The following is a 12,862-nucleotide window of genomic DNA, read 5'->3' on the forward strand; positions in this document are numbered from 1 at the left end:
TCTATAGACAGATCTATAGCTAGAAAAATAAATAATTCCACGAGCAATAAAGAAATATTTAAAAATTAAAAAATTTTCACTTGAATTGTCAAAGAATTTGCTGCATTTTAGTCCGTCACAACCATACGAAAATGTTCCTCAGCACTGCTATGCAATATACTTGCCATGCATGTATAGTATACTTGCATACTATCATCTTACATGAACGTCAGAGGAGGAGCTCCACCATCATTTATCCCTGTCATACTCCCTGTTGCATCTACCCCGGTGGGCTTTGGCACAAGGTCTGTGCCAAAAGTGTCTAAGGGTGTGGGGTGGTGCTGCTGGTAGGATAGTTACCAGGGTCTTATTTTTCTTCCCCACGGAGACTGAAAGAAAAATGGAGGAACTTGCTGGAGACAAGAGATACTGCTGTATACATACTGATGGCATCTGTCAGCTGCTACTTCGTCTGTCACTTAGTGAAACCCAGCCTCAAAAAAGAGCATGACTCTGTTCCCCACCTGCCACATTTCTTCTGACCTCACACACATACTGCCCTAAGAAACAGTTGCATACACAGCAGTGCATGGTGCACAGGAGTTTCCTGAGAACTTGTTCTGGAGAGATGTAGTCCTAGAGTGGGGGGCTGGTGGGGAGGCACAGGGAACTCTGCTCAGCCTGGCTGAGTCAAGAGTGGTCAGGGCCAGAGCCCCCTCCTGCTGCTTTGAGGCTGGAATGCAGCTGATCTGACTCAGTATATTTACCTTCTATATTTCTTCTTTACTGTAGCTGAGTTTATTGGTTAAATACATGCACATTCAGGCAATTTTACAGAACTTACTGCAGAAAAATTTTAATCTGTAGGGCTGGCTATTTTTACTGGCAGTGCAGATCTACATGCTATGTCCACCCCAACAGGGGAAAAAAAGCAATATTCTGTCACCTAAAAGTTAACAAAACCAGCCTGTGAAGGAATCAATTTATAAAAATGATTAATAACAAAGGACTGTGGGCAATGGAGCTACAGACCAAAACTAATTTGTGGAAATTACTCAGCAAGTGATTATGACTAATGTGATTTGCCACTGGGCAATTCAGGAACAAAAGTGAAATGTGTGGAATGAAACATTCATTATCCATTATTCACTCAGTATAGGCAACGGCATTCATACTGTACAGAGCCTAGACACTTCTGGTAGAATTCAGGGATTATTTACACCAAGTATTATATGGACTTTCCCCTTAAAAAAAGGGGGGCAAATATCCCTCCTAAGGAGCTCCAGATACTAGGTCTATAAAGTTCTTAGAGATTACACCTTCTGTAATAGTGTGTGAATTAACCTTTCAGCCCAGGTATTGGTAGAAGAGCAGTCCTGTTTGAGATCAAGAGGTTTCCATGTGGATGAAAACCCCTAAGTAGTCCTTCAAACTCTTACATGAGTTTTGTTGTTATATTTTAGCTCGGCTGCCACTGCCCAAGTTAATCACTGGGGACATATTCTAAGAGACTTCAAATACATCAAGACATAGAGACAATTCCAAGATGATCTTTCAAGGATGACTCAGTGTAGGTTTCTGTAAATGCACATTCAGGAGAGTATTCCTTTTGTGTCTGGTGCTTTTCCCAAAAGGGATGGACCTTGCTGACCTCTGTGGCATTGGCTTCAGCGTGGCAAAAGGCAGAGCTCTCACCACTTACTTCCCCACTGCCCTGGTGTTTCTTTCTGAAAGAAAAAAGCTAGAGTAGACTGTAAATGACAAAATCTACTCAAGAAGATCAGTGGTAAGGACAATAATTAAGAAACTGGCATATAAAACAAAATGAGGGAAACAATACATTGCTGTTCTTTCCGCTGCCCATTTATTTTCTTCTTGATTCTTTTCTCTTTGTCCAAATCAGTAGGCAATAAGGAAGGGTATCTTTGCATTTGCTTTATTCTCTGCCTGACATCAAAATACATTGCCTTTGCAGTAGGATCATCAGGATCATTTTTTCAAGCTTCTTTGTGATAACACCCTTCAGAAGGATAGGGTCATTTGAACTGAACAGAGAGGAGTTTTTCTTATAATTCTTTGGATTATGAGAGGTAGGTCAGAAGAAAAAGCTAAGTCACTCTGCCTTACAAGTGTGAGTTTAAGGGCAGAAGGAAATGGCTGGAATGAACACAAAACACCCCAAGTCTTTAGAAAACCTCCCTCCACCAGACCCGGTGAGGAGGAAGCCTGTGACAGGAGGGATTATCTTCCCTTTGCCTTATTACCACTGTCTGTTCTATGCAAGGACATTCTGCACCAAGCACACAATCCATTTTTGCAGAATCTACTCTGTGCTTGCACTGTCCAGGGAATTTATTCAAAATAATTATGTTGTGCATGGATGACACCAGGAGTAAACTGGGCTCCCCAAATGACTTTTGCACTGCAATTCCTGCTTTACTAATGGGGACTAATCCTGACATCCCTAGAGAGTGTAACTTTTGGTCCTCTGAAATATACCTCATCTCTAGTAGACCAGTTTTCCAGGGTAGAGAAACGTGTCTGAATTGAAACCCAAGTGCATGTACTCTTCTCAATTTAACAACAGAAGTGATATAAGTTTTATTTTTATTGACTTTTCTTGTTATAATACTGACAATGGTAGAGAATACTATCAGGCCATATCATAACTCAGGTTGAAAACAGAGTTTTGCACAACACTGAGTAACATAACCAAACTGTCTCAAAAGGATCCTGGTTCCATCTTGATTTCCCCCTTGAGGGACAGAATGTGTGAGTAATGTAACAGGTTGCTATTCATTTACTGTTCAAACCAAAATAGATTCAAAGGAGATGTGTCTCAAACCAGTTCTGCTTTTCTGACTCAAAAATGAAAAAATCTGAAATGCAGTCTTTGTAATTACAGCAATTTGTACGTCTGTTGACACTCCTGCTCATATTCCTGTCGTTTGTCAGGCATACTGTGTTAAGATGGCATCAGGACTATATCTGGGGTTTGTTTGCAGCTTATTTTGCACTACAGAGGGGTTTTTTTTGTGCACCGTCTTGCATTTTCTCCTGAGCACATAATCAACATCGTGCTTAAAGGGTCATATTTAAAAAATAGAGCATAAATCCACTGTCCATTGAATTTCAGCTCTGGAAGTCTGGGGGGTGGGGGGCAGGGAGAAGGACAGGGGAGACTTGACTTGGAGACTTAAAAATTGCACAACTCTAAATACGTGGTTCTCCAGAGGGGCTGATGACTTGCAGCCACTACTGACTTTTGCTGGTATTGTAAGGACTGGGCACTTCTGAAGCGTGTCATTATTGATCCACTTCTTCATGAGGGAATAACTTGAGATTCTTATTTCAAACCGGGACAGGGGACAAAATATGATAAGTTAATGTTAAACATATCTGTTACTTGTTATCCACTGAGGTGTCTCTTCCACCCCATGCAGATGGGCAGTGAAGCTGCTGCAGATGGAAGAGCCCTAAGACCTGACACGCAGCCAAACCCAGCCTGTCTTCATGAAACTGGGTGACACGATACTTTCTCTTTTTTCAGTCTTCATTTCAACCTCCTCAGCTTAGTTTCTCATCAGAATCAATCATTCTCTAATTAACTAGTCAGATTCCGATGCAGTTTGCCAAAATTTTATTATCCTGCTCTCAGAGCTACAGCATGCAATTATTTATTCAAGTTTCTACTGCTCCCACTTTGATGGAATTGAGTGAAGGGATTTCTTTCTGGGAGCCTAAGGGAGCTCTGTAATGAGAAACAGTTACAGGAAGGTGAGTAACCCTTTTGCTTTGCAGGGTTTACAATATGAGGAGAAAGGAAAAAACACATGTGCTCCCTCTTTATGTTCCAACATCCAGGGGGGAGAAATTAATGTAAAACCCAGCTTCCACATGTATTGCTTGGTTTTTTGGTTAGGTTTTTTTCCTAATTGGGAGTAAAACAAGTATCCTTTTTGGTGTGTTACAGTAACATTCACAGTGAGGGTCAGGTCCTTAATAAGCAGTGCAGAAACAAACATAAGACAATATTCTTTAGGAGAGTCGGGCATTACAGTGTGAAGTGTGGTAATCCATGGCATCATGACACGGCCTCTGTTGAACATTGAAGTTTTCATGCAACACGTGCACAGGCTGGATGTCTTGAGAACGGGGTTTACAAAATATAGCATCTTGAATGGGAAACTAACCAAACATAGCATTAAGAAATGTAGATGTGATGGAGACAGCCTCAGCTTTCTTACTTAAGACTAGTGAGGTGTCAATGTCTTGACTGCTGGAGTATTCACAGCAGTAAGCCCTCTCCTGGGCTGAGGTACCTAAGGTAGCTCAGTCCTCTTTCTTTAAAAAAAAGTAGCAAGAAAGCTTTGTCATAATTGAAAGATAGAATGTTTTTCAGGAGGGTGTAAGACCTCTTCTAACATCTTCGTTCTGTTTTGTTTTATTTGGTATGCAGACAGAGGTTTGATTTACTTATATCACAGATGTTAACTATTGGACTAGAAAATTAGATGCACCTTCATTTTTTTGTCACAGAGAAAACAATCATTTATGTAAGATTTCAACAATAGAGACAGAATTACACCACAGACTGCCTAATAGTTTGCTGGAGTTGAAGGCAGTGAGCAGCCCAAAGCTTTTGCACATGTTCCAAACACTGTGGTACTTAACAGTGATCAAGTTGTTACTTCCCTGATTCTGCTCTAGTTAGGCTGTGTTTTGTTGACTGTTAATGAGGCTTATCCCTTTCCCATAGTGCTTGGGGGCAGTGCATGCTCATGGTACAGTCCTTTTTTTGGGACCATAGACCTGGCTTACAGGTACTGCCCATCCTCTGAGACAGTGGGCCAGACTGCTGTGGAAAGACTGCCTCTGCCTTCACAAGCTGTGCCAGCAAAGCAGCATGATGCAGAGTGCTCCTGTGCTGCCCTGCTGCAGTGGCACCACTGCTTTTCATTTATATTTGCAGGGAAAAGCCAGGAAAGAAAGATTTTAGCTTTCTAGTGAGTATCATAAACACTATCTCAACTGCTACTAGAAAGTTATTTTGCCAGAGAGATTCTCAAACTGAAGCCACTTCCTTTTTCATATTCCTCTGTTTGTTCACAACATTAAATTTCTCAGTGTTTTAAATAACACCATTGGGCAGATAATGAAGCAACTATGGATGCTAGCAAGAAGTGGAAGAGCAAAGAAAGCAAATTTACAAGTGTGGCACCTCCATTACTTTAAGGCAATAAGTGTTGTTAAATTTGTCAGGCATGATGAATCTAATTCATATGCTATTTTATTGGTAAATTAGGAATTTATTGGGGAAAGACTGCTTTCCAAATAATAAAATAATTTGAAGTGCCAAATGAAAGGTAAGTTTGTTAACCCACTACAGTCTTCAAAAAAGATCAGAAAAAGTAGATGAAAATAATGAAACTCACCTTAAGCCTGTTGAACGCAGCCCTCAGGATCTGTGTTTCCCTGTCGCTCTCAGGAACAACTCGTATGACTTTATCACTGCCAATAACAGAAAATTGAATTGGCACTTTAGGACTCTTTGCAGCAGTACAATGGGACAGTAATTAGGTTCAGATAGATACTGCAACTGTGCTCTTTTTCAGCATCTGCGAAATGTTGGGTGAGCTGAAGCTCTGCTTCTGAGCTTGCTGCTGGATTATGCACTTCCACAGAAATTATTTGCTCTTTACAGATCAGTGTCAGCTTGACCTTCCATTTCTATGTAAATGCTTTGTTCATTCCTTCTAAGTTAAACCATTCAAGCTGACATCTTCCATACTGAACAAATGCCTCAGAACAAAGCAATTATTTTTTTTCCAAAGTAATTAATCTCTTTCCGAGGATGAGATTAAGTAAAATACATTGCTTTTTCATGTTTAAACCCTCAAATGACTTTGAAAAGTTCATTGTTCTCATGCATTAAAGAGAGGAGTTGATGTGAGAAAAGAGGTGATCTTCATATTAGGGCATGCCTTTTGCTTTACCCATTAAAACTTGCACAAATTTTGTGAAGTAAATAGCTGCTCATACATGCTCAGGAGGTTCTAAAAAAATAGTAGCTAATTTTATTAACTTTCTTTAACAGAAACTGAAGTAGAGTAAGTTTAGGTAAGATACGAGGAAGAAATTCTTTGCTGTGAGGAGCACTAGAACTTATTGCCCAGAGAAGTTGTGGATGCCTCATCCCTGGAAGTGTTTAAGGCTGGGTTGGATGAGGCTCTGAACAACCTGCTCTAGTGAAAGGTACCCCTGCAGGCAGGGGGGGCTGGAACTAGATGACCTTTAAGGTCCCTTCCAACTCAAGCCTTTCTATGATTCCATGATCTCAACACAATTATGCAAACAGGAAGCAAGAAACTGAATGACCCTTCAACGACCACCATCTATGTCATGACCAATGGGATGCTGGAGACCACAGAAAATAGAGGGCACAATCATGTAACTAAAATATTAGCCATACACAAGAAGGATGAAATAACTTTATGTGCCCCATGTGAATTCTGCCATTTTACTACATTTTGAGTTTTTTATTTGTACTTTTGATAACCAGTACTTCTCTTCCAAGAGACCTTGGAGGTCATACATATCTGTATTTCTACAGTTCCATCCACTAGCCAGAATGCCTTTTAAACAATTTATTGACCTACAATTTCTATATCATCTGGGAATTTCACACAGTAGAATTTCCCTTGACATTGAGAGGTTTGTCCCTTAAATATCTCATGAGCTCTCCTACTTTGCTGAAGGTTCTGAGTCTGCTGAGAAGATATTTGGCCAACTAGAAACAGCATTGCTGAGTGTGCCCTTGCTGGCTCACCGTTTTAGGAAGGATCCCAAGCTGCTGCTGTTCCAAAGCACTAGGTCTTGCCTTTGGTGAACTGCAGCTACAGCTCTGGTAGGACTCACCTTTGTTGCAAAAATCCTTAATGCATATGTAGGTAAGCATTAAATATTGCCAGTAAGTGTTTCAGAAGAAAGCACTGCTAATAAATTCTGAATTCTGAAATAGCTTACCTCTTTCTGGAAATAATTTTCCCTTACACCCTCTTCTTTCTTAGTCTTTTCTCTACAGTCAACATTTGCTCCCCTTGGTCAGCCTCTAATCCTTCGTTCTGTCTTAGCTCTCCAGTTTCGGTTCTCACCCCTGCTGAGTTTTCCCTGTAGATAGGTCCCAAGCCTTCCAACTGCTTCATGGCATTAAGTCTTTGGTCCAATTAGACTCCAGGTTCCTGCTGCAATAACACTGATGTGCCCAGAGGTGTGGACCTCAGTCCATTCTCCTCGGCTGCTGTTGACTTTACTGGACAAATAGTTCATGCCTAAGAAAGATTACTGAAAGCTCTCCCATTATAATTTGGCAGCCCAAAAAATTTAGGGGAAGTTACTTTGCTTCAAAGACAAGTTTAACCTCCTGTAAAGGAGCTTGCACAGAAAGGAATAAATCTCTTAGAGTACTACAACTGCTGCATCTTTTAAAAGAAAATAGATGCTTTGAATTTATCATACATACAACAGTAATATTCTTTTCCATTACTCACTTCTTTCTAAGCACTAAATTGCTGTTAAGAAGAAAATAATAAAGAAGTAATAAAGAAGTAATTATTGCCCAGGAAGTTGATGTAGCTAATAAAGATTCATCAGACATTTCTGGAAGGATTGGTACAACCAACATATAAAAACCAGATTTTAATGAAATAAGTAGCTAAGCATGTGTTACACAGCTGTAATGGAATTTTGAAGGAATGGATATCACTTAGGTATGGTCTTGAATTAATACACATCACTGTAAACTGTCTTCAATTAGCTCAGCAACTCTGTCATTTCCAATGTGATGAAAAACCTGCCCTAAAGAGGAAAATACTGGTGCTGTGACAGATTGATCACTTGACACATTGTTGGGAAATGCCTCAAGCTGTGGCTGGGTCTGCTGCTAGAGAGCTCATAGCAAGCAGTCTAGCATACCTGGTAATTTTAGTATTTTATTAAAAGATGGTGAAGCCATTATGGCAAGGCTCTTTCAATTTTTGTGCATGCAAGATGTGAGAATATGCTGGATTCCTGAGAACTATCTGCTAACACCCACTTCTGCAGGCTGGCTAGCCAGTGGATAATCATGATGCGTTCTTCAACAAAGCACAGATTGCAAATCTAGCTTTACTACAGATGTCTACCAGTCAAAAACCATAGTCCTAAGGTAATTTTTTTAGCTTTATAGTTTTTCTGGTTACAGTGCACATTAAAAAAATCGAACGATTACCTTGAACACTATGCAATACCCATGGAATTCAGGGTAGAAATTCAGCAACCTACCCACTATTTAAAAGCCAACAACAAAATCTACCAGATCATGGACTGATATGGTTGATAAATGGCAGCTGCACCCCAAACACTCAGGACCATCCCCTGGTGAGGTTGCCTGCCATCCTTCCTGTTGAGCTGTTGAGGAGAAAGAAGCAAGTAATCGTGTCTGTCTAGGGAAAGTTTTGTTGCCTGCAGACATATGTCAGCAGTCTGCTGATTTATGCAGGTAAGGTTATTTTTCTAACCATGATGCCTCTAAATCTTTTTTTTTAAAGCCTATTTCTAAAACCTTCTAAACAAACAGCAAGATGGGATATATTTTGTATAAATTAATGTAGAAATTTATATCCACCATGACAAACTTTCAATTTACCCCTAGCAATTAGGCTAATGGAATTTAAAGCTAGGACTTAGAGAGATCTTTTGAATTTTGTGTAAACACAGTTGAAAGCCTTTGCCAAGAGCAAAACACAAGCTTTAGTAAAAGTACTGACTGAATGAGCGTGGTGAGCAAAGAGTAGAAGCCAGACAGCTGATGTCCCCAGGGACAGCCTCATGTCTGAGCAAAATGGGTGACCAGCTGTTGGCCAGCACTGACATGCAATGACACTTTTTTTTCCCTTCATCACCCCCTTATATTTTCCAGGAACAGTATGAGAAATGACACACCTGCTTTCGAAACACAGAATATTCTACATGGCCCTGGAAAGGGTGATACTCCCTGACGCCAATAGGGACTAAAACCTCTTGGTTTACTTCTTTGGCTTTTTCATCGAGGTTTTTTTTCCATTTACTTCATAGTTTTACTCATCTCTGAACAGACCAGATGGATCCAAAGAAACTATTCTGCAGCACATATACAACTTCTTTACTGATGGAATTAGCAGTTCTCTCTCATGAAACTTTCCTGATGAACTCACATGGCATGAACTGCATTTATGTAAATTCCTCATTTCCTTCAGGAAAATCCTTCTTATTGTTTTACTCTCCTGACTAATGGGAACCTTAATCAGATCTCTGCTCTCCCATGGAATTTAATAAAAGTATGTTTACAAAGGCTTTACAAGTATTTTAAACACAGTTTAAGAAGTGATTTGCTATAAATCAAATACCTATGCTAAAAAATAGGAAAGAAAATAAATCCCCACTTACAGGCAACCATTCCTAATGGTAGAGGAGGGATTACAGTTCTTGAGAGCAAGCTGCCATAGTTGCTGCACTTTAGTGGTTCATTAAGGCTGAATGACACATCTGAAAATATCTACAGTTTGAAAGCCTCTCGTCAACTCCCAATATGCCACCAGATATCATTTGTGATGAAAGATCAATTGCTTCATTCCCTTTTCTCCCCTAAACTCTGATAGTCAAAAGGTTAAGAAATAATAAAACATTAGTGTTTTACTCTCTCTCTGTTACTGGGATGAAGAGTTTAAACTGTGACTCAATACTGTTACAAAATCAAGATAGATAAATAAGGCTGGGCTTCTTCCTGAGACCTGGTGGGGACATCTGGAAAGGGAACTTTACAAAACTTCCTGAGCCCTTCATTATGGCTTTTTGTATTACAGCAGATGATGATCCAAACAGAAGAGAACACCATTTGTATTGTCCAGATAGCAATGTATATATTTTCTGCCTTTTAGCTATTAAGGCAGGAAAACTGATACCATTCCTCGTATAAGAAAGAGCTAGCTAGTTTATAACTTTGAATGAAAAATAGTTGCTTGGGTAATGTAGGCAGAAATGCTGAGAAGGCAAAGTATGTTACTGCATTGTATTTATCAGGATAGCACAAACGACTTCTTGGGAAGCTGAGCTTACATCCTAACTCCTGGACACGGAATATCTGAGTTTCAGGGATGTTTTTCAGGTGCAAAAAGGGTTTCTTTACCAAGTAGGAAACTTTACAGACTAAAGCTGTGCTATATTACTAGCCATCTTCCTTTGAACAGCTTCTTTTCACAGACACATGGTATGGAAATGTTGATAACTGCAAAAATTCCCATTTTCATTCCGACTAAGGAGCAATGTTTTTCCAATAAAAGCTGTCCCTCAGTGTCTCATAAACACTGCCTATAGGGACATCTTGCTTAAACACAAGTAGTGGGAACCAATTGCTTCAGTGCATGTCTCTGTCTCAGAAAAGAAAAACCAGCTGTGTATGGTAATGAATGCTGTCTTGCTTCATCAAGTGTCATCTAGTCATGTGCAAACAGAAGAGAGAAAGAGGGCAGTGATTCAGGGCAGAAAATAAAATAAGAAGTAACAAGACCAATACACACTTAAGACAAACAAATAGACCAAATTAAGCAACCAGATGACAAGGAAATACTGTGCTAACTGTGCAGGGTTAAGATCCACGGGAGAGGCTGCATTAATCTGCTTAAATGAAACAGCATGTATACTCAGTTGTATTAACTTCCTAAGAAACATATTGTAATAACATATTTGCATGAAACAGCTGATGATTTTTTAACTTGGATGTGATCCTTCCAATGACACATTATATGAGCTACTGCTACTTTTAAAGAAAGGATCACCATCATCCTGGTAACATATTATTGAACAGAGCTTCCGCTATAACCTCATCTATTTCTTTATTGCCATGGCTCATGGCAATAAGGTGAGTTGCTCCGTGCTTTGTAAGGAAGCGATGAGTAGATGGTGATGCTGTCAGGCCTGGCATAGGCCTGGCAGTACCAGGGTGTTTATCTATCCATCTGGGTGCTCCTCTGCCCAAACAGGAAATCTTCCCCTTATATTCCCTCTTCATCCTGACTGCAGAGGCATGTTGAACTTGTGTGGTGTGGCCAGACAAGATCAGTGTAATGTCCTGATTAGGCTGTAGCAAATGATTACTACCCAGTCAGTGCCCTGAACAGATCTGATTACATCAGCTGCATGTATTTTATCCCTTTTCCTGTTCTTGACTCTCCCTTTTTTCACCACACTTGTACCTTGCTTCCTCTCTCCATCTCCTCTCAAATAAACAACTTAGCCCTAATTACTTTTCCCCAACTGGTCCCAGCTTTGCTATATCTGTACCCAAATCTGATATTTCTAGGTAATCTCAGCTTCATACATATCACTGATAGGGTTACTTAGGTATTGTTGCCCACAAAATGTCCCCAGTACTCCCTTTCAATTACCTGTGAAATTCAACCATTTCTCAAGTACCTCCTCCTTTACCTCCTGCAAGATCTAGCTGTCCTTCACAGTGCTATCTGATTTTTTTGTCAGCTTCTCACATTGTCATAGCCAACAATTTCTCATGTCATGTGCCATCATTTATCCATGTCTGGATCACTTAGCTCAACTTCAGGCCAGAGTCCAGTCCATGGCCTGCACATTCCTGCAGGTCCTGTCATGTTGGAAGTCCACACAGAAGCTCACTGGCTTTTCTGAGCTTCAGAGTTTCTTCAATTCATTCTAAGCCCTGTGTACATTTTGAGACAACTGCAGCAGCTATATCCAAACTAAGTATCTCAGGACTCTGTGCAGCAGATTTGCTCTTGGCCTCAGTGAAAGAAAGAACACCAAATCTGAAAGAAAGTTGTTACAGAATTTAGATACCAAGAGCAGAAGGCTGAAGGGGGAAATGGTTCAGTGGTAGAGGGCTGCATTAAACTTTTTGTGCTCCAACTTCCTTTAAGACCTTGAACAAACAATCACAGGTCATCTGCCTGTGAGATTCAGTGCAGGCTTGGCAGAAGGTTCCTTATACTGAGATCCATATACTCTATATCCATTCACGTGTGAAAACCACACACTCTGTATTTGGTTAGAGACATTTGATGGTGGATTGGTTTGTCTGGTCCCTCTCTTCCCCATCTGTTCTAATGGCCTGAGCAAGACTCTGGGCTCTGTCGTGGTGGGTGTGCTTGAAGCACAGGTACTTGCCAAAGCCTGGCACTCAGCCTGAGTCCGAGACTGGGCGCAAATCTCAGACCTGCCCGCAAAGCCTGATGGACAGGCTGGGGTGCAGAGCTATGCTCGGCTGACAGTGCAGCACGGTTCAGCTCCCCGCCCCTATAAACAGGGATGATCTCATCCTTTAAACTTGTGAGAGTATGGAGATACAAATAAACTCACAGCTTTTAAGCTTCTTGATGGCTATGGTAATGGGAGCAAGGCAGGGACCACAGATGGAAAGTGCTAAATACAGCTTTCACAGAACGAAATTCTACAACTCTTCTTAAGTCTTGAAACATTCTGCATTTACTCTACAGCCTTCAATGATGTTGAAAAAAACCCTTTTCTTTTTCAAATAATCTAGTATTTTCCACATTTCCAATTTTTTCAATGTATTGATATTTGTAAAATAACAGCAAAGAGTCCAAACAAGAGATGTCCACGCTCTCTTATTCTGAAGACAGCTATGAAATTGTGAGATATGCTCAAAGGTTGGAAAACCCCCCTTTTTTGGTTGTTCAGGCAAGCTACAAACCTGGAAAACGCAAAGTATATTTTCAATGAAAGCAGTCTTCTACAGTCTTTCATGAAAATTTTAAACTGGTGGTATTCTGATAAAATTGCCCATGTTTAGTATGTGTGACCATGAGGAAAACAT

General features: G+C 40.3%; 1 protein-coding gene across 1 annotated transcript in view; it reads right to left on the minus strand.

The window, feature by feature from the left end:
• CPA6 (carboxypeptidase A6) overlaps positions 1–12,862 on the minus strand; it is a gene marked incomplete at both ends in the record, with an annotated part of 85,321 nt that overhangs the window by 38,322 nt on the left and 34,137 nt on the right. Inside the window, one exon of the mRNA XM_082285666.1 lies at positions 5,415–5,490. Within this exon, the coding sequence (XP_082141792.1) occupies positions 5,415–5,490 (76 nt within the window). The remainder of the gene's footprint in view (positions 1–5,414; positions 5,491–12,862) is intronic.

This window comes from Coloeus monedula (genome assembly GCF_965178545.1).
Source record: "Coloeus monedula genome assembly, chromosome: 1".
NCBI lineage: Eukaryota > Metazoa > Chordata > Aves > Passeriformes > Corvidae > Coloeus > Coloeus monedula.